We start from the raw sequence: 26,630 nt of genomic DNA on the forward strand, positions 1-26,630 counted from the left end.
TCTGGCAGAAGGGCTGTGTTATTATTTCATATCTTGCAGACTAAAGCACGTACAGTATGCGCGAGTGAAATTTATTTTCCTTTTCTCCACTGTCATTTGTGTCACAATAAACTTTAGTTTCTCCTCTAAATTATTTCCTTCTCTATAATTTCCCTGGGTGACTCCTGGACCCTGAAGTGCTCCTAGCTGCAAAACTACCAATAAGAGTATTTTGAACTCTACTTATTCACAAGAAACTTGTAATCCTCACATCCCACAAACGCTGTATGTGCTGTAAGATGAAAGGAGCTTACTCTGCTTTCATCATGTCCTGCTCATTTCCTCAAACTAGAATTTCTCCTCATTCAAGTGTGTCTCCATTTCTTTCTTGCCCACTCCAGAAATGAAAAGAATTTCACATGGCCACATACTGAACTGAACGGTAATTCTGCAGCAGAATTTGATCACTACAGGAACAAGGGAATGAAAAGACACAACGGTGGAAAAAACCTTTGCATCACAAAATGTTACAGCTTTTGTAGATAAATGGCATGAAAGGCTTCGGCACTGTACTCCTTAAAAAATTCATCACAGCTTTGCTGTAGAGCATTAAATAGCAACGTGAGGCATACCAGCAACGCGTGGGATGATCAGCACTTCATGGATGGATTTCAGTTTTGCACTGGAAATCAAAAAAAAAGTAAAATAAAAACAAAACAAACAAACAAAAAGTAAAACAAAAAAAGGAGGGGACGTGGGAATAGACTGTGCTTTCACATGTACTAAACGTGGGTATTCTGTCCTATATTGAAAATGTCAGCATAAGATTTTCTTTTGTTATAAATACCCGATAGCCTAGAATGCCTTTCATAAATTTTGCTAGAAATTTATTAAGTGTCTGCTGTAGTTGTAGCGTTCTCTAGCATCATGTGTTGGATTTCCCAAAAATACATGTTTCAGAAGAAACACTCAGGTGAACAAAGCCTCGGTTGCAATACCGGTGCTGCTAGACATAGCTTTCCCCAGCTTTGTTTTGAGAGATCCCCACCTCCAGAGTAGGAGCTGAGGGGCTCCTCCAGGAGCCCTGCACGCTGCCTGCTGCACCCCGCTGCTGCAGCGCTGCCTTTAGCAGCCACACACCGCATGTGACACATGAAATAAAGCTTTAAGACGTTTCCCGTAACCTGATGGCGTGTGTGGAGAACTCAGAATATTCCTTCTCACATTTGTCACTTTCTGTGTCATCAAAGAAGCAAAATGAATTTCATCTTCCTCCTCACAGAGCTCTATTTGGGTCCCCAAGTTCTAGTCTTGTCTTGCCCCGAGTGCCCAAAGGAACAGACATTTTTGATTTTATTACATCCAAACACCCCGCTTTATTGTTCAGATAACGGATCAAAGTATTAAAGACTACCCTAAGGGTCTATCTGGGGGTATTCTGCTGCCATCCTTCCTAACCTCGCTGCCCTTTCATTTTTCATTCCGGCGATATTTGCTTTCTATTTCAAATCAGACACGAGGCAGAAGTTTGCACCTTACCTCCTGGCTGACACATTTTTCGTAACCATAACATTTTTCTCGTCTTGTGAGAAAACCTATCAGAGAGCTTCCCAAACTCCCCCTAATATTTGTGTTAAATGGCTCTGTTTAATCCGTGGCTTCACCAAGAAACCTCAAGGATTTTTTAGGAAATTAGGAGAGAGATGTTTTTCCTTTACTCGTTCAACCACACCTAGCATTAAGCTCATCTGCAGGTTTTGTACCTTACTACTTCTTTGTATTTCACCCTTTCTTCTTTTTCATTAGGCTGAGATGATCTCAGTCGTAAAGGAAAATGCTTGAAATGTTCCATTCATTTGGTATACTGGAGTAGTCCATTTCTAAGGGAACATTGCATGATTCTCTTAACAGCTCTCAGCCTTGATTAATGCCATCTGCTCTGGGAGGTCTGTTCCTTTAGCATGCCAGTCCTGCAGCTTCTCTTGTGATAGCCCAGTGTTTGATAGGCCTTTATCTTTAGTAATTAAATAAAATATGTAAAGAGTGAATATGTTTCCAAGGAGTAAAGACTAACAGGAGGACATAATGCAGGCTCTGTGATACACCTTTCATTTTTAATAGCCTCTTCTAGCAAGTCCACCAACTCTCTTTTACATGTTAGTATTTCTCATTTGTTTCTAGAAATATGTGTGTTTCCTTTTGAAATTTCCTCCCAGTCCTCCAGTTTCCCATCTTTCACTCTTCCTTGCCAGTTTACGTTCCTTTCTGTTGGGTTAGCCAGGGCTAGATTTCCTTTTCCTGAAGGTTACCTGTTTGGTTCATCATACTGTGTTTGTTTTTTCTTGCCTTCCTGCTTCCTTTATGGTTTCAGGGTATGCATACCTTCTGTGATGCAATTATGGTATGCTTAAGTAGTTCCATGCAGAGGCTAGGGATTGTAATGTCTTTACTTCTGACTAGATCCTCTTCCGTACTTTCCAACCCTCTCCTCCCTCCAAATCCAAGAAATGTAAAGGATTATATTTTAATTGCAATACAATATAAGTGTTAGCTGCCTGGTAGATTTTTTCCTCCACCTTGAAAGGCTTTTATGATGTTTTGGGCTTCTCGTTCTGTGCTGGGGTGGGAGATATTTGTATTAGCTTCTTTGTTTCAGGCTGGCGCACGCTTTTATACTTCCAGATACCCCATGAAACACAGTTGTGACACAAACAAGTGGCAAATGCAATTTCAAATAAAAGTCCTGCCAAGTCACTTTGAGGGGGGAAATGACAAATTAAGATTGGTCAGACGGTTTGATGCCGGAGCATGCTTCAGTAAGTTCAAGAGCACTGGCAGGGTTTTGGAAAATAAGCTGGATGTGTTATCAGGATGGCATTCTCCAGGAAGGGAAGGGTTGCTCTTTTTGCTCCATGATCCTGTTTCGCTATGTCTGTTAAACAAGAAACTGGGAAAACTGCAAGAAAAAAAATCCTGATTTAAAACCAGCAGGCACACATGCTTTGTTTTAACATCTCCTTGCCATGGTAGGACAAACTGCTTTAATCAGTTTCAATCAGCTTTGGAACCTAAAGGAAAAAAAAAGAGGCATTTAAACAAAAATGCCAAGAGCGCTGAGAAGGGGTGAAAATGAGAAGGCTGGGAAGGAAAGAACTAACAACTAGCCTTCCTCACACTGAAAGCAGGAGTACTATCACGCAGGAAGAGAAAGCCAGGAAAAATGAGGAAAGGGTCAGGCAAGGCTCTGAAAAGAGTTTGCATATGGAGGTTGGCCATAAATGACACCAAATCACTGGGCTGCAAAGCTGCAACCAGGTCCACACAAGTCCAGTGGGGGAGCTTGGAGTGTTTCCCATCCGGATGCCTGCTACAGCCACATCCCAGCTTGCCTCTGGGCAAGAACCCTGTGCCCTCTGCTGTACAGTAGTCAGGAAGGAGCTGAGGCACCCTTCAGGACGCATACCCAGTTTGGAGGTGATGGGTGCCACTGTGTAGTGGAGGTCAGTTTGTACAGAGCATCGTTTACTTCCCCACCTCGGTGTGGGGTTTACTTGGCTGTAGGTAGCTGAAGTCCTGCAGCAAGGCGACATTGCATTCACTAGACCTTGGCTTTAAAAGGAGATTTGTAAAAGAAAAGAATAGCACCGATGTATTTTTAGGGCAGAGAAAATTTAAAAAAAAAGATACGTATTTTGAAACTGACCCTTGGCAGCCTGTTTAAAAGAGCTTGAAACTATCTGAACTACACAAGGAAGAAAAAAAAAAGGGGGAAGAAAAACATGCCCAGGAGGGCTGAAAAATCACTTCAGTAATAGATGACTTTTAACTTTACATCAGAAAATGTTTGGCAGGCATAATTTTAAAGTGTTAGGGAAATGTGTGTGATAACTGCTCGGGTGAAAGAGCAAATGTAGTCCACAGTGAGATTTATCAAATGTTCATATAAGCAGTCAGAATCTGGCAGGGCCAGCTGCCGGAGAGGGGTAAAGAGGATCACAGCTCTGAACTTTGAAAATCTAATGAAGCCCAGTGATTTCTCACAGGAATTTTTCTTTGAGCATGTTCATGTGTCGTGGGAATGCTAGCGAGCAGAAGGCTCTGACAAAATGCCAGCTATAAGGCATAAGGGAAACAAAACCCTCCAAGCCCTACCGAAGGCCAAACCACCCTTTTCCTCTTTTAAAGCTGAAAGATTCTTGATGCAACAAAATCCCTGAGCCCTGTTGCATTATCCTTAATTACACAAACAGGCCTATTAACACAGCTGGGGTTATCAAGAGGGTCTTGCAGGATTGATTCTTTCCCAAAAAGACCTGAGAAGCACTGAACAGCCCAGGGCCTGCCTGGGAATATGAGCAGAGGTTTCAGCCAGCCAGCATCAGAAGGCAGTGCAACTTGGGCTATACGTGGGAGCAGAACCTTACTACATGCTCAGAAAAGGAGACGTGGACATCAAGGTAAAGAGGGAGGTATGGGGCTAGGAGGATAACGACCAGAGGAAAAAAACACAGCTTAAAGCAGAATTTAGCTTTCTCTCGTTTTGCACTATAAATATCGGAGCAGCTTGTTTTTACCATTCTGCTGGAGTAGCACCCTATCAAAGAAGCGTATCCTCTTAAGCACCTTTTGTGGCAAAAGACGTGTCTAAAAAGGTGGATTTCGTAGCTCATACACCTCCAAGATCATTCCCAGTGCTTGAGCCATGATCGTTTTGCAGCCAGCTGACATTTGGAAACGTTTGCTTGTAAGGTTCCTTGGAGCATGGGTTGTAATAGCAGGGTTCACCTTCGATCCCACACGCCAGAAATGATGGGACACCAACGACACAGAAAGCCACGGAGGTCCCCAGACCTGACATGGGCTTTAGGTGTGTGCTAGAAAGATGTAACAGCCAAGCCTAGTTGCAAATGTACCTTAGTCTTCAAACTACACACATGAAGTACAAGTGGGAGTGTGGGGTACCCAGCACCTCCAAGAATTGGGCCGTGTCTTGCATGTAAGAGGCTGGAATTTGATTCTGTTTTTCACTTTCAGCAGAACTGCGCTGGCTTTCCGAGTCCCCAAGGACACATGAAAGCCATGTGTCCGTTTGGCCCAAACCGTTTGTAACTCATACTTTCCATATGAAGTTCACCATAAAATAACAAAGAGAAAAGACTTAATTGAATTTGTTTGGAACCCAATATCAGAGCAGTGTAACAAATAGAAAACAGTCAGGCACCGTGCAATCAAACAATTAGGGAGAAGCTAAAAATTTCAGCACACATGCAACTGCATTGTGGAAGAACAATCCCAGCTACTACACGTAGTATGGTTGTGCTTCTATAATAATTTCCATCCAGGCGTAGAGAAACACATATTTCACTTGAAAATTCCCAGCGCCTTTTCCTGGGACTGAAAGGGAAACTGCAGATCTCTGCAGCTGAGTGATTAGCACAGGGTTGTAGGGCAGGAGAGGTGGAAGCAGGACTTTGGACTCCCGGTGATGTACCTTAACCACAGAACCATCCCTCAGTCTCCTTCGTGCTGATGACTTTGGAACTCACTTTAAAAGATCCAGTGAGTTGCAATGATGGGAGTGCTAGATAGCTGTGCTAGATAGCCGGAGGCAACAAAAATGATTAGAGACGTGCGGGGGTATTTCTAAACAAAAAGATTAAGACCAGGACCATTTCATTTAGAAGGGAAAACAGTAAAAGATGATAGAATTGAGGTATAGAAAGTAATGAATGGTGTGAAGGAGAAATCAGATGCCCTTCATAAAAAAGGAGGGCACCTAAATGAACTTAAAATGGCATTAGCTTATAAATGGATAAGGATATCACTTTCCAGCTTATCTCCAAGGAACCCATGGAACTCTCAGTTGCAGGATATTGATGTAAGTTGTTCAATAAGATTAAGAAAAAAAGGAACAATTAGAGCTAGTAATAAATACAGAAGATCTTCGAGCTAAAGAAATGACTTCTTCAAAGCTCCATTTTTCCTCTGGAAGAATCATCTCTTCTCTCAAGAAAGAGCTAACTTCATATTCTACAATTGAGTGCTACCTGCCTGAGTGCAGAAAGCCTGGCAACGGCTGCAGCTGATTTCTCATAAGTCCCCCAAACAGGAGCAGTCCAGCCTACACACTTTTCAGGAATCAGAGCAGCCTTTGACAGTCAGTCCCGCTAACAGTCAAAACCATATTCTCATCTTGCCTCCAGGAATCCCAAACCGTCCTTGTACACGTGGGCCAATACAAGAAGAAGGTCAGGAAGGGTGTGCTGTCTGGTTCTCTTCCCCTCAGCTCACATGTGCAGCCACTTCCCAACTCTACTGCTCCCTTCTCTCTTTCCTCTTTCTCCAGAGCTGAGCTGTGGATCCATGTGAGATCCCATCTGGGTCTCAGCAGTGATCATTTCCTGGACATCCAGGAAATCTTCAGGGCTCTCCCTAACCTCCCCACATCTGTAAGATCTTTTTTTTTTTTTATGATTACAATGCTAATCCTTCTCTGTCAATCTAGTCTGCCTTTAGTAGTGTAGTGGTCTTCATTACTTTACCCACAGCCACTGGTTCAGGTGCCCTGACATCACCCATAAGGTTCCCTCCAATACAGACCATAAAGCCCATCCGGCCATTTTCCTACCATTCCATTTAGAATGAATCAGGCTGCTATGTACAAATGATCTCAAATTTGCCTACCAATAGCAAGCTAGGAAGATCTGTGTTCACCTTATGCGAGTGATCCCTAGTATCACTCTTCGGTGTTTAGAAAAGTGTTTGGTATAATGAGTACATAATGGGATACAGAAATGACAACAACCTGAATTACTCAGCATAGGTCCCAATGCTGAATGGATGGACGGACCACTGATCTCACTTAGGAAGATGCCTTAACTAAACCTCCAAGTTTACTCCTTGCGTTACTTGGAAAGAAGCACACCTCAGAGAGAGAGGCATCACTACTTTAGTCAGAGACCCTGCTTCACCCCTTCCACTCAATCTGGTGACCACGGCACTGCTACCTTCAGTCCTAGATCATGCTGGTGGGCCTGCATCTGTTTTGCAAGACAGCAAAAGAGCTGTCCACAGCTCCTCTTCCATTTAATGCTACCTCCAAGTTCAGATCACACAGGGAAATAGAGCTGTTCTTGTTGCAAAGTACTTTGCCTTACCTTTGAGCAACAGTAACAGCTCCTGAACACCTACTTTTCCAATAGCTATTAATACGCTTCCAGTGCTTGCCTCTCCTCTCTTCCCTCTGCTCCTCTGGCAATACTGATAGCAGGAGCTATCATTACTAATTACTTGTTGAATACCTGCAGTGTTCTACTATAGCAGGAGAGACGGTCCTTCCCCAGCAGGATCTGTAAGCTGGGTACACAGGTAAACTAGCATGTAGAAAGTTTGCAGGGTGATCAGATGATGAGGAGGAGGTTTTTAAGTCCTTGTAAGAAAGTGAGGAAAAGAGAAAAAGGCTCTCTGTGTATGTTTCTTCCTTAAGTCCTCCTTTCCCTGTCATAGAGTACAATGAAAATTATAGAAACATAGAACATCCAGAGTCAGAAAGGACCCACAAGGAACACCTGAGTTCAGCTCCTGGGGGATGAGGTGAGAAAGTGAATTCATAACCAAGTGAATGTCAGCCAATAAATCAGAGGAGAACAATAAGCATTAATGGTTTGACTTGAAGAAAAAAAAAAAAGAAGAAGAAGAAAAGAACTATGGATAGAGCAATAATTTTGCAGCTGGAACAGAGAAGCAATGATGGATCTACTTACAGGGCAAATCAAAAATTCCTCTCATGGGCAAACATGCTAATTTTCTATTGATCAGAGTAACAGACAGTGATTGAGGACTTTTTTTCCTGTGAAAAAAAAAAATCAGATACTTTTTCATTTTTCTGTCACATGGTCTTCAAATTTCCATTTAACTGAAGTTCAAAATAAAACAAATGGTGGTTGCTGGTTGTGGGAAATATCTGGTTCCAGTTTTGTAAAAGAATCCCACCACAGCTGCTTTTAAACAGCTATGAGTTTTTAGAAGTGAATTTTACCTGAGAAAATCAAGCTTTTTTCCACTGAGAACTGTTGATGAAAACAGTCTGAGTTGGCCATAGACTACTGGGACGGTGCAGGTGAGCTCACCAAGGTAAAGAGTTGGCATTCTTTGTAAATATTCTCCAAGCAGCTCAGGCTTTAAACGCATGCTCAAAGCAGAGCATCACTCAGTTCAAGAGCATCTCGCTTCCAACAACACATACCAGATTTTGTATCAGGAAGCATTCCTGGAAACAACTGCTTTGTTTATGTCCGCATTTATCACCACTTCGCTTGAGCAGATTTTTCTCTCCGGGATTTACAACTTGTGTATATTGATAAAGAACAGTCATGTCTCTTTCCAAACTATGCTCTGCTAAGATAGACGTTCGAGTTCCTTCAAATCTCCTTTTACTCCTCTCCCTGGTCATCCTTTTAGCCCTCATTCCAGCCCAAGTTCATTGTTCTGCAAGAGAGATGCTCTGAGTAGCGCATTCTGCTCTAGATTAAATATCACCTGCTCCTTACACTGAAGTATTAATATTTCTGGTGGAATTGACTCACCTGAGACAACTACCCATAATTTCTGATCCAGCCAAGTACCAATGGGGTTTCACACTTCTAAACTAAAGGCTATGACGGATGAAGTCTGGCAGATTGTATTACAACAGCAGGAGATATGTCGGTCCCCACACCAGCTATGTGTCTGGCAGAGGCCACCATATTCACACAGAGATGGGACAGGAATGCATATGCCTGAGCTTATGTACTACCCATCACAGTCCCACGTGCTAGCTACCCTGTTAGTCACTCCGAATTATGAGCATGAAAATAAAGGTAATCCCATAGATGCTCACACCAATTCCAAGGTCTGGAGCAGAACTGAGCCACCAGGGCTGGCTGAGAGCGAATAACCACAGCTGTACAGGTCTCACCTTAGAATCACAAGTAGAAAGCCTGGGTGAGAGAGAAATCCTTCCCTTCTGTGGACAACCTTGTGCAGTGCTACTTTTTTTTTCCCCCTTCCTCAAAGGTCTGTTTTTTTATGTATGAGTGTATTGAGCAAGGAAAGCCAGGTGAGTAAAAACCACTACATAATTTGCCAGGATCAGCTGTCCTTTGCCCAAACAAGCACTTTTAAGGTTTGCATCCCTCACTCGTACACCTCAGCTACTCATAAACCACCTGCAAAGCCACATTTGTGCTAACCTGCCAACCACAGCAAGCTAGGAGCTTCCATTGCTGGTGGGGCAGCCAGCCATACAAACAGCCATCAGGAGAAGGTTGTGGGGTGAACAGTTCATTTCACAAACACGGGCTTAAACGCAACCGAGCGTCTGTCAGCATCCACTTTGGTTCAGTTGGGCATGGGATGTTGTTTATTTGATTTCTGGATCAAAAGCACAATTGAAATTCACAGCAGACAACTCGAGATTATTAAAACTACAACACACATCATCAATTTGGAATGTGCTCGTGGCTTTCATGTACATCTAAAAAAAATGCTGAAGGTATTATCAGCTAGGAAGATAGTAGTTACTGCCTCCCCCTGCCTATAAACATTTTCTAAGTGTATAAATACATGCAATACGTGCCTCTGGGCAGCCTGGTCTGGTGGTTGGCAACCCTGCCCATCACAGGGGGGTTGAAACTGGATGATCATTGTGGTCCTTTTCAACCCAGGCCATTCTATGATTCTATGGACATAATTTACCCAAGAAGAAGGGAAAGAAGAGATACCTCTGCCGGCACAGGTGGAGAAGTGAACAAAATAAAAATGAAGGTCTGCATTTCATACTATCTGATTTCAATCAGAAGGAAAAAAACAACAAAAAAGAATTTGCATTCTGTGGGAAGTAGGACACAGAAATCTGTATGTTAACACAGTAAGGCAAATTAATTCTTTGTGAAACAACACAAAAGTCGATGGAACCATACCAGAGATGAATTTTACCCAGGCTGTAAAAAGAAAACATAAGTGCAATGTGGACCAACAGAAGAGATTCCATTTAGAGCAGGAGTTATGTTTCTGTCATAAAAAAAAACAACTAACTAAATTTATTTCCTGGAAGGAGATCCAACTTGGCTCCACTGAGGTTGTGTAGAAGGGTCCAAAATAAGTAACAGCAGGCATCTCCACTAAAATTTGCTTCTGAGCATCATGATTTTTCCTCTGGTACCAGGGAGGAGTTGAACACATATTGCAAAGTGAGGCACAGGAGCTTACTGCACAGAATGTAAAAAGGGGGCAAAAGCTCTGGGATTTAAAACTCAGCTTGGGGATCGCTGTGCGATCTTAAACAACTCACGCACACTCTGTGAAGCTAATTCCCACCTAAATGTCTTTAACTTCCTAAATATATGGGCTCAAATTCAGGAGTCGGGGGAAAACAGTTTCACCCGAGCTCAGTGCCCACTGCCTCACACAGCAAAGGGGGCGTCTAATCCCATCCCTGGAGGCATTCAAGGCCAGGCTGGATGTGGCTCTGGGCAGCCTGGTCTGGTGGTTGGCGACCCTGCACATAGCAGGGGGGTTGAAACCAGATGATCATTGTGGTCCTTTTCAACCCAGGCCATTCTATGATTCTATGATAATCCTTGCTGCAGGAGTGCTTGCAAAAGTGGGTGCCTATGGGTTCCCTGAAGCATCGGCACCTTCCAAAACCCAGCTGATGACTGGTTACACAAAAGCAAGAACCCTGCACTGTTTTAGCGGTAGCGGTTCGAACACACCAGCACACGTTAACGAGTGAGCAGCAAAGAGCCATCATCACAATCTGTGCCTCTCTGTCTGCTTTACGGTATCCTGAAAATGCTTCTGAAGAAGGCAGGGTACAGAAAGCAGAAATATCTTTCCTTCCCAGATGGGCTCACGTGAAATCCTGCCTGACTGTGAATGGCAGATAGGATATTTTGTTCACCGCGAGAGACCCCGCTTTGAATAATGTCCTCACATTTGTTATAATCGGTGAATATTTCCTTTCACATCACATTTGCTCCATACATAAACTTGGCTTAATCCGATAAAGAGCCTACGCACGCAGGTCTTCTACCCATCACGCAGGGCAAAGGGTGGCTTTTCGATCCCTGATAGTCACCCCGTTTTTCACTTCTGCATGAGTGAGACCCACGCGTGGAAGGTCTTCCTCACGTGAAACCGTTTGTTCTCGGGTCGTTCTCAGCCTCCAACGGGAGGCTTCAGCCGGAGACATGTGGTAAGTAGCGCTTCTCGGAGGGCAGCAACAAAAGCTGCACCAGGCACGAGGAAATTGTTCATTAAGGAAACAATACCAAACATCAACCAGGGAACTACGGCGATGCGACGGATGAAACTGTAGCCGAAAGAGCAACAACAACAACAACAACAAAGAATGGAGAGGAAACGCAGTGCTAAAGTTTTGCAATAAATCTGTCTTCTGAATAGCAGATGCACGCCAAACGCTGCCCCGAAATTGTGGCACCTCATTCAGACATGTTTAAAGTGGGATTTTAAACGGTGGCGGTTTCTGAAGGACAGAGCAACACCTACGGTCTGAACCCGACCGAAATCTGGGAGAATTCCACCGAAATCAATGGTTACAGCAGCGCAAATCCGCCAGAGATCTAAATCTGTCCTAGCTGATTCTAGATCTTTTATTTGCTATATGGCTCCAGGCAAGCCAGTGACCTTCTTTTTATTTCTCAGTTTCTCCATCCGTGAAATGGTGATAAAGCTGCTTGTAACACACGAGGGCTGGGGGGACTGGTTAGTTCTGTGGCACGCTCTGGGGGTGGAAACTGCGTGGGCTCGGCCGCTTTTAGTCACCTCCACCACCCTCACGGACTGTTCTTAACACTCATATCCTCACTCGCTCGCACAGCTCGCTTTCGCAACTCCCAAAGTGCAGGCTGAAGCCCTCACTCGGGCGTTAATTCCACCACATGAGAAAACCCCGGGTAAAATTCGGACCTCGGCCCCAGCTGCTGAGGTGCCTCGCAGACAAACCCACGCGACGCACAGTGCCGTTCGCTCCGCTCCCATTCGTTACTCGGAGCTCGGGGGGCCCACGCGGCCCCGACAGCCGCCCGTTTCCTCGCTGCCGTTTGAGGAGCGCTGCCGTTCGCAGCCACGGCAGCGAAAGCGGGAGAAAGCCCCAACCTGGGAGCACCCCGGCGCCTGACAGCGGTGAGAGGGACCTCTAGCGTGTGCTACAGCTGCGTGCCGCTCTCGGGGCTCGCTCGCACATCCCAACCACCGCAGTCATTTTGAATACGCGACGGGAAGTTTCGCCGAGTGCCTCCCAACTACTTCGCGAGCATCCTCCTCGCACGGGAGCGCCTCGACCCGATCGGCATCGCTTAAAGTTCCACTTTGCGACGGTTCGCTCAGCGAGGCACCAACTTGCTCGGGTTACCCCGAGTCCCCTCGCGGCCTCAGCGCGGAGCTCCGCGCACCCACGGCCCCCGAGGAGACGGAAAGTCGCGTTTCGGGCGAAGCGGGGGACGCGCTAAGAACCGACAGCAGGCATCCAGCCGGCAGCCCGCCGCCGTCCACCGCACAGCGGGCGATGCTCGCGGTGCTGCGCCCCTTCCCCGCCGCCCTGCGGGGACGCAGCCGGGCTGTCCCCGCCGCTGGGAAGGTAGAGGCGTTTCGCCCGTTTTTCTTTTTTTCATTTGCCCGAACAATCCCAGCACGCTCGGTGCCCGCGGGGCATTCTCGAATAAACTTGTATCTCCTTGATTGAAAACAGGCGGCGAACGGCTTCGTTTTATTTTATTTTATTTTAAATTTGTTTTGAGGGTTTTTAAAACCAAGCCGCCGTTCTCTCCCTCTCTCTACCGGGACACCGGGGGAACCGGGCCGGACGCTCGGAGACCTCAGTCCCCTCCGTCCTCACGGCCACGCCGCCTCCCCCCGGGGCCGTGTTGGGGGAAGGGCCCCGGGGCCGAGCCTCGCTCGCCTCCCCGGCAACAAAGGGCCCCGCGGGGGGCTCCGGAGGGGATGCACCGCGGAGGGACGGCGGCGCGGGGGTGGGATGAGGTGCGGCGCGGCGCGCGTGTGTCGGGGGGAAGGTGCCTCCGGCACACACACACACACACACACACACACACACACACACAATGGCGGCCCCCTCCTGCAGCCCGCCGAAGAACAATGCCCGCCGCGCACCCCCCGCGCGAAAATATCAAAATTTCAATGAAATAATTCCCCCCTTTCCACCCTCCCCCCCACCCCCCCTTCGGAGAGGCGGTGGGGAAAGGAGGAGCACCCCCCTCCCGCCCGCCGCCGCCGCCGCCGCCGCGAGGCCCCCCCCCTCCTTCCCTCTCTCCCTCCTTCCCTCCCTCCCCGCCTCCCCGCGGCGCTGCGCTGCGCGGGGGCGCGAGTTGCGCGGGGGAGCGCGGCGGGCGTTGCGGCCGCGCCGCGTCCCCGCGCGGGGTGCGAGCGCCCGGCACATGCGTGGAAGCGAGCGGCGCCCGAGTCCCTCCGCACCCTCCGCTGCAAACAACAACAATCCCGAGCAGCCCTTACCTGGAACATCGGAGCCGCCAAAGTGTCCCTCTTTTTTTTTTTTTTTTTTTTTTTCCTCCTTTTTTTTTTTTTTTTTTTTTTTTTCCCCTTCCCCCCCCCCCAACTCACACTTCCGATATTTCTCTCTCCCGGCAGCGGTCTGCTCTCCTCGCTACACCAGAGAGAAATGCAATAGCTTGGCTAAGGTAGACAGAGCAAAATACAGAGAATAGTTGCTCCAGGGCTTTGAAACCCCTCAAGGCAAGGATCAGGATACAATTAGCTCATGTCTCTACCTCCAGTATGAATCAATCTCCGAAATAAAAGTTAAATTAAATTAACTGATCACACGGGCATTAAATTGATCTCCTTCGAAACGTGCATATAGATATAGATAGATATATATATATCTCGAGTGTAATTTTTTTTTCCGATTTTTTTTTTTTTGGTGGAAAAAACAGTCTCATTCCAGCCTCCAAGTTGCTTTTTACTTTCCTCTCGCACAGAAAAGCTGATTTTAATCGTTGTGATTAGTTTTGATGTAACGTTTCCGCGGGCGATTTCTGCAAATGGATGGAGTGTTTCTTTGCCAGAAGAGGGAAAAGCAGCAGATGATGATAATTATAAGGATTGTTGGTTGTTTCTTTCTTTCTCTCCGTCTCTCTCCCTATATTTGTGTTCAGATCCGTCTCCTCGCTCCCCGAGCTGACCTGACATTGCCATCGCGCCGAGGTCACACCACTTGTTGATTAGGATCACCTCCCGTTCTGATCGAGGGATATGTGATAATTTGGCAGCGGAGCGACGCGTTTTCTCTTCCCTTGGCTATATAACTTCCCAAATGACGTGTATAAAAATAAGCACATGGAGGCTGCTTTGCCCCAATCGAGTCTGAATCAATGCCTGGGGGTGATACACAAACTCATTGCAAATGTTCAACCATGCAGAATTCCAAAAAGATTGAAGGAGTTGCACTGCAATTTTTTTTTGTTTTTAATTCTATTTATTTTTTTATTGTTATTTTCTTTCTTTCTTTTTTTTTTTGGGGGGGGGGGGGGGGGGGGGGGGGGAGCAGCAAAATGAAAAGAAAACAAACCCGTGTAAGCAAACCCAGGAATTTGGCAATTAGGTTCATGTGACATTGCTCACCAATGCTACTAACTTTCTTTCTCCAATTATCCAATTAAAATGGAGCCTGGCGCATTTCCTCTTCTTCAGCGGGGAGCGTGCGGCTCCCTTCTCCTGAGGAAAACAAAACCAGGGATAACTCAATCATTGGGAAATCTTTCTCTGGAGCGGGGCTCCCTGACGTTCCTCACTTCCCCCTCCATTACGTATTGCTGCATTCAAGGCTACCGTGTTCAGAAATACATCAATTTTAATATATATATTTTGTTACAGTGGGCTATTTTATCATAAACCCGTGGGTCGCCTCCCGTTAGTGTCACATCCTTGCAGTATACTTTTTTGGAAACTGTATGTTTCTAAGCACTTCACAGCCCATTAATTCAGGGACTTTGCTGACATTTCTTATGACAAAAACCAGGCTGTGGGGCCAAAACTGCCCAATGAAGCCCCTGAATAGAACCAGACGTGTCCAGCAAACATCTGCATTTGGCTTCTTATTATATTTCTGTGTAGTGTCTTAAAGGAAATAATGCAAAATATAACAATTGCCTTTTCCTCCTGAGGCAGTCGATGTAACCTAAGGAATGACCAATTCTCTTGCTTAAAAATACATCCAACCCAATCCATTCTTTCCCCCCCCCCCCTTTTCTCTTTCAACGGCAGTGGTCACACATAAGAACCACACGATCTGCGACTGCTTCATCTTTGTGATATAACAGGCACAGTGGATATCATAGAACCATACAATGGCCTGGGTTGAAAAGGACCACAGTGATCATCTGGTTCCAACCCCCCCGCTACGTGCAGGGTCAGTATATTTATTAATTAATCAAGAATGGCTGACAGAAATTAAATGCAAAAACTTTAAGCAACCGCACACTTACATGCCCCGAGAAATACTGAAATGTGGCTTCATCTGGCATTTTTATTTTTAATATTCTTCCCAAAAACCAAGCAGCACACAGGAGGAGCAGCTCCCCTCAGCCATTTGTGCCTTCCCCACTTGGGTTTGGGTGGAACATGGGTCACCGCTGCTCTTACTCACGTTATGCAGCTTCAGCAACCGAGTCATCTTTAAGAACTTAAAGCTGCCTTAAGAACTTAGAGCCTTGAAATGCAGTAAGGAAAAGGCTCCAAGTTTTCCATCCAGATGAGTCGAGCAACAGAGTCTGGGAGACCTGTGCCTTGACCTAACTTTATTTCTGTCTCACTTTGTGTCACCGCAGAAATTTTTATGGCTCTTTGGATGTGACTGCTTTAAATGCTTCACTGCTCTTCTCTTTCTAATAAATAAGTAAAGCGATGCCAGCAGCCTAGCACTCATTAGTGACCTGCATAATACACAGAGAAAAAATGGGGAAGGGAACAGATTTGGCTAATGCAGAGGAAGGTGATGAAAAATAGCGAAGCAGCATTCTTTAAAAACATGTAAAAAAATATGAATTTACCTGCAGTAAAGGGTTTAATCAGGTGATGTCAGAAGATAAGAGAAGATGTATTTTGCTAAGAAGCAAGAAAATGCATTTATTACTTCAAGAAGACTCATTCACCAAAACTTTCATTTCCATGTCAGCTATGGGCTTAAGTCTCCCATTGCATTTATAGGGTAGGGCGAATGCTCGCTGCAAACCATACCGGCGAGATGCTGATGTCTCCATTTCTCCTCTGCCATATGGTGGTGGGACTTCAGCCTCCTCCTTCCCTTTACAGGCTGGAGAAAAATACAAATGCATATAGATAAAATGGAGATACTCTCAAAGATGTCAAGGCTAACCATTACATTGAAGGGCCATCTGCATCTCTTTTTGCATGCAAATTAAACATTTCCACAGTGCTTTCCAAGAGATGCAAAGCTCTCACCAGTGCTTCTCCTGCCTTCTCCCAGCATCCAGTGCTCTCAGCCTGAATTTACTACTTGCTTGGCCATGCTCTGACCTGGGGATGTATTTCTGACATCAGTAGAGCTCACTGGTCTAACCCATATGGGCTGCCACTTCTCCCTAAATAAGTTAGTGGTGTTTACCTTTATCAGTTGCTTGGAGGTAATTTGCATGTAAAGGAGAACTTATTAAACCAAATTCTTTTCTCTTTTATTTGTAGTTATCTTTTTTTTTTCCCCTCAAAAGCAGGTTTACATAAAACTTCATTGTGTTTGTGCATTATAAATATTTTACTGATGCTGAATAGCAACCTAAATGAGCTCAAACTGAGCTCAATGTTTGATTTCTGAATTTTTGCTCAAATCATCACCTGTTCATAATTAGCCTCTGGAAATCTATAGTAGTTTTGCTGCATCATTGTCAGCATTAACAGTTTGGAAGACTGTGGCTTCTAAAGAGACAGGTTTTCCGGCTGCTGCAGATCATACATGTCCTCCTGCTAAAGGGCATGATTTCTGATTTAGCTGTAATCCTGTCTGCAAGCAAAGACCCAGGCTCTTCTCAGGAAGGCCCTCATGTCGGCTTGACCTTCTTTTGCAAGTTTCCTCCTGCAGTTGCTAAAGTTCCACGTGTGCAGCAATCTCATTTCCAAAGTACTAAGAAGTGCAGGTCAGTGTGGGACTAAAAGCGGAGTGACAGTAGATAGTTGGGATGGTTTCTAAGTCATGTTTGTAAGTCATGTATGCCACTTATGTCCTGTTGCGTTTAGAAAAACAACAGAATCTCAATATTTCTGTATCCCACTTGCCGTTCCCAGCTGCTTTCCATGCAGATGCCATTGTTCTCTGCTTAGCTGCCCAGATATGACAGCCCTGCTTGCCATGAACTACAGGAGGAGGCGATGTTTCTTCCTACGTTTCAGCACCTTGGGCTCCAAGCTCTCTGTTATCCGCTTCAGGGAATAAGAGCAGAGTCTGTGGGTATGTGGTTGAAGGAGAAATAGCGTCACTGGAGTGGGAGATGAAGTTAACGTGACATTGCATACAGTTTTTCTAACTGGAGTGAAAACACACAGATTGAACTACATTCTTCCCCAGAAACGTCAGGTTTTGATATATCATTATCTTCTGAGAGTTTCTGGGTCCCGTGTGAACCTGTGGATGCACTTACAGACTGTACAGGTAATTACGGGACCATAGAATAGCTTCATAGAAAATCTCTCTTCCTTTTTTGGAGGACTCTTCTATGAGTATTTTCCAGAGGCTCTCAGTGCCCCTGGATTCCTCTACGTAGCAATGGGAGCTGGAGATGCTAAGAACTCCATAACACCTGTGGTTAGGCAAAAAAGAACAGGCTTAGGAGATTGTCTTTGAGCATGCAGGACTGAAACTATGAATCTCGATGTAAATGCCTCCTATGTACGTATGCATTTATAATGAGCTTTGAGAAATCCTCTGATATTCTCTCCTCCCTTCTTCCATTCCCTGGTACTCCCTTCTGTGAGTAGCACACCCCTCTGCTTGCCCAGTGATGGCATAGAGAGGCTTTCGAGGGGCACAACAGGACAGAACTGCAGTGCCTGTTTCTTGCCTTCAGACAGCAGTTGCTGTTGTCTGCTGCAGAACAGGTGGGAAAGAACGAATTCTGCATAACCTGTGAAGGCAGAGAGCGAACTGGAGTGCACCTGTGCTCCTGTTACTCGTCACTTTGGTTTCCAAGCTTTTTCCCTCCACCACCTCAGCAAAAGGCAGGTTGTTTTTCAGATAAGGAGGTCCACTTTATCAGAGTTCTAATACACCCCGATGGCCACTGTCAGCTTTTCTGGGGCCGGACTGTGTGAAACAGCAGCAGGATTGAACGTGTAAGAAATTTCAGTCGGTCTAACTGTTAGATAAAGCATGCAGAATTCAGGGCATAACTGATAATGTATCTCATGAGATTGTACAAATTGCTCTAAGACCATTCCAACTGAACTGCTCAACTGATTCTAATTAAAGACTACACTGAGGAAAAGAGGGTAAAGGGAGTGTGTGTGTGTGTGTATGTGCTGGGGGTGTGTGTGGGAAGTTGGTAAAATAAGAGTAAAATAAGCATTTGATTAACTTGTTTTTGCTATTTTATCTTTTAGTACTGTATAGCAAAACACGCAGTTTATAGAGACAGTATAATCTGACTCATTCTCCATTCACCTGGTCCAGAGCCACTTAGCTTTTCTTCACAGTCCTATTGCTTGAACCAGAGCTGCACATGAGGAGCCCTATAACACAATGGCGGTACCTTCAAGGCACCATATAAAATTTATGTATATCTCTTTGTTCATCCTGTGAGTGTCAACCTGTCGTCTTTCCTACCCATAAAAGTATTCCCTGAGCGTACCTGTGTACATAGAGCCAATGCACAGAGGTATTTGATGTTGTTCAATAACAAAATGCGCCATCAACCTTCCTTCCCAGATTTGGAACATTAAAAGCATTGTTCTCAGGAGTGTTATTCAACTGTACCAGAGATGAAACTGGCATTGATGATACAGTACTCTCTTCCAATATAGTTTTATTTTTATGCATGTTCTTCTAGAAAATGTGGCATGTCAGCAAAGTGTGGTAATACATTGAGATAATTTCTTTAAGTATGAATTTCTACGCAACCAGTCATCCTATTCCACTAAGGAAATATTTCAGAGGGATAAGAAATACAGCCTCAAGAGAAACTCAGGCTGTAAGATCTGGATCCGTATCTGTGTTCTGAATAGCCCAAGGTCTGGGAGTGTATAGTGGTCTGGGATGGTTAAATGGCTGATCTGGTTGAGGAAAGAGTCAGCTGTAGAATCTGAACATGGCTTACCCTTCAGAAACAGTCCATCTGAAGATTTTATGCCTTCAGTTCATTAGTCTAATTGCTATAGTGAGGGATCTGCAGATTTTGGAACCAGACTCATTTTGTATGTTCATCGTCGACAAAGTGTTTCTTTTAAAAAAATAAGTTTGAAAGAGATACTCACTACCGATCTACTAAAGCAGCAGCAATTGCTTGTTAGACTTTCTAAAACAAAGATGTATTATGGGTTGTATTGTATTTATTTAAATTACCCTACGCTTCCAGTGTTATGCGTGAGCTTTGAAAACCCGATGTTGCTGTTGTACCTTTGATCTCTCTCTGAAGAAATAGGAATCCCTGGAAAGCAGCTGTACTTTTCTGTTTGGGATAATTTGGAGAAATCCACTTTTCTATCAGTGATGTTTTTTCTCCTAGCCACCTCATGAAAAGCAGCAGTTTTTTACCTCACAGTGATTTTACACCGTTGTCATTTCCCAGGTTTGCAAGGAATTATTGGAGCTGAGCTAGTCTGGCCCTACTTGATGGATGCATTTATGCAAGGAGGAAGGAGTGAGCAAATGTTAAGCTACTTGTCTACTTCATTCTTGGTTCTATATGTAGTGTGTATATCACACTTGCAGTTATATCAGTGATATTTATCTTTTAATAATGGCCCAGTACTTGTAAGCACTGAGTAGTGCTATACAGCAGTGGGTTTTTTGGATAGAGAAAGCAGTCAGAAGTATGAACCTTGTAGCACCATCACTATTCTTATTTGTTCCTTTTTGGGTCGAAAGTAGTGGCTTGCTAGAAGCTGGTCAGTATTTTAATCCATGCCCTGCTTGTCCCGTCACAGCTGCTAGGGGGACATGAAGAGACCTACAAGTTTAAAAAGGATTGTAGTTGACTGCCTGTGAAAATAGAGACAGTCATCTAAGGCAAAGGCTGAAAATGTCTGCTAGGGAAAAATGCCTGTCTGGAAAAGCTCCCCCTCTCATGCCACAGTCAATGAAAACTGCTGTGCTAGTTCACACAAGGGCACTGTTCCCACAGATACCTCCAGGCAGCCGTTCTCTGTCCCAACCAGCATGAAACAGATGTTGAGAGAAGTCCTACCTTGTCAGCCAACCTCCTGCTAGCCTGCTTGGGCTTTTGTTGGTTTTCTTCCAGCCATCAGTCTTCTTGTGAGTAACTGAACCATGGAGCATACTTCCTAAAGGAGAGTCTCTAGAAGAGAAAGAACATGACGACTGCCAAACAGAAATACAAAGACAATTCGGGGGAGGTGGCATGAAAAGAGCACCTCACAAGGGCATGTTGGTAAGCAAGGATTGCTGCCAAGGCCACGTCTGTTAGGAACACTTCCCTGACAGATACAATAGCAAAGAGTGCTGTCAGAGGGTCCACGGCTTGGTGTGTCTGGAATAGCTGCTGGTGCAAAGGAGGGATAGGACTCTGTGTCCAGGCAGCTGACTGCCTTCTCTCTCTGCAACTGCACTGCCCACAAACACAAGTAGTTACTCCAGAGTTCACTTACAAAGGCAAAATTGCCCTGTCTCTGTCTCCCACACTTGCCTGCCTCAGCAGAAAACAGAGCTTTGCTAAAGCAGCAGCAGCCTCTCTCTCTATCCCCATGGCACCAGCCAACAATGAAAACCAATATCCAAAATGATCAGGAACTACCACAGATACGGACAAAACATTCCTTCCTCCTTGCCTGGCTGTTTGTTGCCTCTTACCAATAGCTTGGTCAGGATACTTTGTCTTTTGATTTCTCTCATAGTTTTAGTCATGAATGTGTTCAATTTGCTTTTTTAACTCAATGGTCAGCTAACCAATCCACTCTGATGCTAGCACAGAAGCAATCATCTCTGTTATTTCTCTGTGCATGCATGCAGGTAGATGTGGAAACATGTATGTTGTGACTGTGTAGCAAATTGAAGCCAAGCTTAATTCAAAGTGAAATCAATGAGATCTCAGAGAGAATGATGCCAATGTTTATTACCTTATGCATGTCCAAGATAAATTTCATCTGATCATCAGTCATCCCCAAACTGAGGGTACACCAGTGCCCTTTAATTCATCTCACTCTTCTCACAATCCTCTCCAGCTACATGGGACAATGAGTACCATTAGCAAGTGTCACTCACTCACTGTTTATTTTCCTCCGCCAACTCACTAGAGCAAACATTTGCTGGGAGTGGTTTCTGTGTGCCCCTCAGGAACAGCCTTTTCTCTCTTCTTTCTCACCAACAGCATCGGTCTGAACCTGAAAGACATCAGTCATCCCAAGAGGGTCCTGGTCTCCCTTGTCAGCTGTGGGAGGTGGTCAATGTGTACAACCTTTTGCAACAACAAGCTGAATTAAAACAGGTACAATTGGTGTCAAGGCTGGCCTCGTTTCTATTTTTTTTAATTTCCTGTAGGGAGCCTTAGAATTTATTGGTCACAGCTACCCAAGAAGCAGAGTGTCCCTGCTTCCCTGGGAGAATCGAGTCAATACTCTTTCAGCTGCTTTACAAACATTGACCAAGTAATCCATGCAATAGCCCCCAAGACAGGAAAAAAGAGGCAGAGATTATATGACTTGCCCAAAGCCACCGAAGGAATAAGTGTCAGGCTTATTATGAATAGGGCATATAGATCAAAGGAAATACAATGAGAACTTGGGAGTTCCTGTCTCCTAGTCCAGTTTTTACAACAGAGAACAACATTTCTTTCCTACAGTACAGCTATTACAGTTGTTTTGTTTGTTTTTTCTTTAAGTAAGGGGTCTTGTCAAAAGTTTGAAAAAACTCCAAATAAATCATTTTAACTATCCTGTGTTGGTGCAGATGACTTATGTTTGTGAAAGGAACTTGTAGGCTTGCCAGCTTTCGGGGAGAAATGATGGCGTAAGATCACAAAGGCACAATCTCTGTCTTGAATAAAGTTGGTGCAACAACTTCTCTCCATGGCCTTAGCTATACAGCTGCAGGATATTTTTCCTTAATATGTGTTTTAAATCTTCTATTCTATTTTGTTTTTCTTAACGTGTGTTTTAAATCTTCTATTCTTCTCTAATTTAGTTACAAAACCTTACTAACTGGAAGATTTAAGGGTCAACCTTCCTTGTAATGAATCCTTGGCTTTTTTAATCATAGCACTTCAGTGAACTAGGAGCTTGTAAATAGATGTGTACTGCCCATCACATTGCTGGACCCTTTGGAGAGTTACTTAGTGCAGCACTGATTTGTTTGTCCCAAGGAAACTTCATTTTTCGTGATGCCAATAACAAAATTACTATGGCTTTAAATACCCCAGGGTTGTACTTCTCATTTGCAATTTGTTCTGTAAATTCATTTTACTGTGGAGATCATAGCTGGAACAGTAAGCTTGTGGAAACAAACATACTGCAATTTCATATTACTTATAGCCCTGGTGGCAAACACATCCTGTTAATGCTTTGCTCAGGTTTTAAACATTACCCAGTTCTACAGGCACTCCCTTATGGGTGTGGTAGTACTGAGTATTCTTCTACACGTATATATAGGCATATAAACATGCCTATCTCTACCTATGAGTATCTATCTATCTATCTACCGATTTATCTAGCAGTAACAGAGAAGACAGAGTCAAGGCTACGCTCAAAACTCTTGCAATTTCTAGCTTTTAAATTATGAACTGTGAAATCAGTACTGTATTCAGAAATAAAATAACACATTTTTTAGAGAAAAATGCGAAAAAAATGAATCATAGAATCATAGAATGGCCTGAGTTGAAAAAGACCACCATGATCATCGAGTTTCAGCCCCCCTGCTATGTGCAGGGTCGCCAACCACCAGACCAGGCTGCCCAGAGCCACATCCAGCCTGGCCTTGAATGCCTCCAGGGATGGGGCATCCACAGCCTCCTTGGGCAACCTGTTCCAGTGTCTCACCACCCTCTGAGTGAAAAACTTCCTCCTAATATCTAACCTAAACCTCCCCTGTCTCAGTTTAAAACCATTCCCCCTTGTCCTATCACTATCCACCCTTGCAAACAGCCATTCCCCCTCCTGTTTATATGCTCCCTTCAAGTACTGGAAGGCCACAATGAGGTCTCCCCGGAGCCTTCTCTTCTCTAAGCAATTGGAAAGACTGCTGGGCAGACTGCAGAGAAAACTGCAGGGTGGTTTCTAAGTGTTGAACTCTGAAATAGCTAAGTTGTTTCACAGGCAGCACAAAGAGTCTGTCAGTTTCCATGTGCTGACTCCCTGCCCAGCCACCTGGCATTTCTCAGCAACTGTAGGTGACAACTATCCCTGTACAGAACAGGCTCTCCAATGATGGGAGGTGGTCTGTTTCCTGACTGTTAATTGGAGGGAACCTCCCCTTCTCAAAATGTGTTTTCTTTGCATGAAGGCTTGACTTACTTGACAGAAATACACGTTACATTCTTTCACTACAAAGGGAAAACAAATAGCTGCAAATGCTTATGGTGATGCTGGTGTTTCCAGAAAGTCTGTATCGTGAGGTTTCAGTAAAGTATCTGGCACATGTCAACTGGCAAAATAAGATGAGCATAGATAAAATAATTGCTATCAGAGGAGGTCTCACCTGATTACGCCCACTTGCAGCGTAGCCGACTTTAGCCATGTTTCCTTTCCTAAGTTGACAATACTTTTAATTTGGGATAACATTTCACTTCTGAATGAGATTAATACACTCAATGTGAAAATGGAAGTGTTGTTTCGTTCCTTGGTGTCACACAGATAACAAAACTCAGCAAAGTAGTCATGAAATAGCTGTAAAGATTCACATGGCAGAGATCTAATTAAGTGAAACGACAACAAGGTTCACTGAACTTAAGGCAGATGTATGTCCACAGACACTTTGCTTCCATAGCAAAATGCAAATAACAGAAAAATGATTTTGTATTTTAGGATGCCACAAATAAAAGTAAGCACTAAGTGCCTGATAAGTGCACCACTATGATGATGAGTTCAGGATACAGCCCTGCAGGGTGGAGCATCTTCATGTCTGGCTTATGTCAATGGCAGCACACCATTATCAACACCATCAGCTGTCACTCAGCACAGGCAGGATCAAGCCAAAAGAAGAGATTCTTCTCCTTGTGTAAGAAAACAGCTCAGAGTACATATTGGAAGCTTGCCTCTGTCAGATGCCTGCCACTGTTTACAGCCCATTTGTCTCATCATTGCAGATATTAGGGTTCAAATATGAGTTCTCACTTGAAACCAACCTTATGGAACAAGGAGAAACTCCCACGATCACAGTTATCTCACTGAGCAGGGACTACAGCATCCTGGATGTAAGCTTGCGGCTTTCTGCAGAGCAGAAGGAGAAGCAAGACAGCAAACAGAGTTCTGTAAGCAGAGAAAAAATGTAATTTATGCAAACGATGGTTTGAGTTGAGCTGGAATCTCTATTCCAAAGACTTAACATCTTATAATCTAGTCCTGTTTAATCTTAGTTCTGAACCCCCTTCTGTGTTATTACTGGACTAGATGAAAGAGCTCACAACAAATTAAATGGAAGGAGTTATAAAATGAGGGAGGTTCCATAAAATGCTCCTGTTCTTCTGGGCCAAAACTTCAGGAGGTATCCGGCATCCCCTATAAATGAATCATTCATCACGCAGCTTGCTCTTACTTCCGTTTTTGGCATCCTAATAAATACAATCTATTTAAGGTTATTTACACAGACGCACTGCAAATGAAACTGTCTGGGCTGTTTTATTTCATGTGAAGATCTGGCCCATTTTTATTTGCGTAAGAAAGAATCGGCGTGGAAAGAAGCCTCACAATTCTTATAATTCCCCCAAACGATCTTAAATTCCTCTGTGTGGGAGAAATCAGGGAAGAAAGAATGAATACCTTGATCACGAGCCATTCAGACCATCCATAACACTGATTCTTTCGGAAGATGTGATATTAATAAAAAAAGCAAAAAAAAAAAAAAAAAAAGATAACAGAAAAAAAAACAATAAAACAACAAAGAGACTGCCTGACCTAATCTTCAGTGGAATTTACTGTACTGCGACTGTATAGTTTTACAGTGGAATCTACCGTGTGATCACAAAACAGCCTTGTTGTGTCCTAAATTTTATGGCACGAAGATTGCTTGGAGGAATAACCCCTTTTGTTTGGCGCACTGGAGCCCAGATTGCCACGACTGTGGCTCATGTTTTGTTCATGTGTATACATATGTATATATTTTCACTTTCCGCTCTTTTCATTCCTCTTGGAGCACTGAGGGTTGTGTATGTGCTAGTTTTAAATGTCTGCAGCAGGGGAGCTGAGGAGCTGCTTTTTTTTTTCTCTCTCTCTCTTTTCTTTTCTTTCTGTTTGTTCCCCGAACTCTTCTTGCAGTTTAACAAGTCAAATACAAAACACAGGGGGAATAAACATCCACACGGTGGTATTGTGCGTGATATCACATCATTGATTGGATATACTGCATTGGAACATCACACAAAAGAGCCTGTAACCAAAAAAATTCAGTTGCCTGGAGCTTTGAGCTTTCAAATTAGGCTAAAGTGGTTCCCCTGATAACCAGCGGTGTTGAAGCTTTCCGTATTATTTAGTTGCCCAGACATCAGCAAAATTTTTCAGCTAGAAGGCCCCGGAGAGGTAGCACACCAGCAAGGTAACCCACCTGCCCACTCACTACTTTGAGATCAAAAAGTCTATCTAAAAATCTTCAGTTTACCAAGCATCACTGAGAGCAAATGCGGCTCTCCCTTCTTCAACACTATCTCTGTCTGTGCAGCCTATTTTGCATCAAAAGATCCATTTGAAAGTAGAGATCCCTTAGAGCTAAATATTCTAAACTGACAGAAGAATTTCTAGTGGCACACCAGCCTGGAGCCATATTTTTATGAGGACATCACTTTCTATTTCTAAGCTTCAGTATGCACTCATGCTTCCTCATCGCCAGGAGCCATGCCACATCAAGTTGCCTCCTCTCAGCTTTTATGTTTTTTTAATGGAGTCCAGTTTGCTGCCTAACTTATGGCTATCTCCCTGATAAATTGTCAGACACCTAAGTCGCTAGGACAGAGGTGTCCTTGTGAGGCGTGAGCCAGAAAGGGCATCATAGGTGTCATTTAAAAACAAAACACCAAAACAATGATTTTTAAATTTGATTATCCTTGAAAGTTGGGAGGGATTTGAAAAAGAGTGTGAGGGGGAAAGAAGAAAAAAGGAAAGGACAATATAAAATATGTAGCCCTTATGTATAAGCTATGACCTAGGGACAGACAAGACAGTTCTCCTCCCAGAGAGCTTTACGTTCATGAGCCTGATCCTGTACTGCTTGGCACCGTGTAGTGTGCTTG

At 44.2% G+C, this 26,630-nt stretch overlaps 1 protein-coding gene across 1 annotated transcript in view; it reads right to left on the reverse strand.

Moving 5' to 3' along the window:
• KCTD1 (potassium channel tetramerization domain containing 1) overlaps nucleotides 1-13,682 on the reverse strand; it is a 96,908-nt gene extending 83,226 nt beyond the window's left edge. Inside the window, exon 1 of the mRNA XM_015277996.4 lies at nucleotides 13,510-13,682. Within this exon, the coding sequence (XP_015133482.1) occupies nucleotides 13,510-13,518 (9 nt within the window). The 5' untranslated portion in view covers nucleotides 13,519-13,682. The remainder of the gene's footprint in view (nucleotides 1-13,509) is intronic.
• Between the last annotated feature and the right edge of the window lie 12,948 nt (nucleotides 13,683-26,630).

The sequence above is a fragment of the Gallus gallus genome, chromosome 2 (assembly GCF_016699485.2).
Source record: "Gallus gallus isolate bGalGal1 chromosome 2, bGalGal1.mat.broiler.GRCg7b, whole genome shotgun sequence".
In the NCBI taxonomy this organism is placed as follows: domain Eukaryota; kingdom Metazoa; phylum Chordata; class Aves; order Galliformes; family Phasianidae; genus Gallus; species Gallus gallus.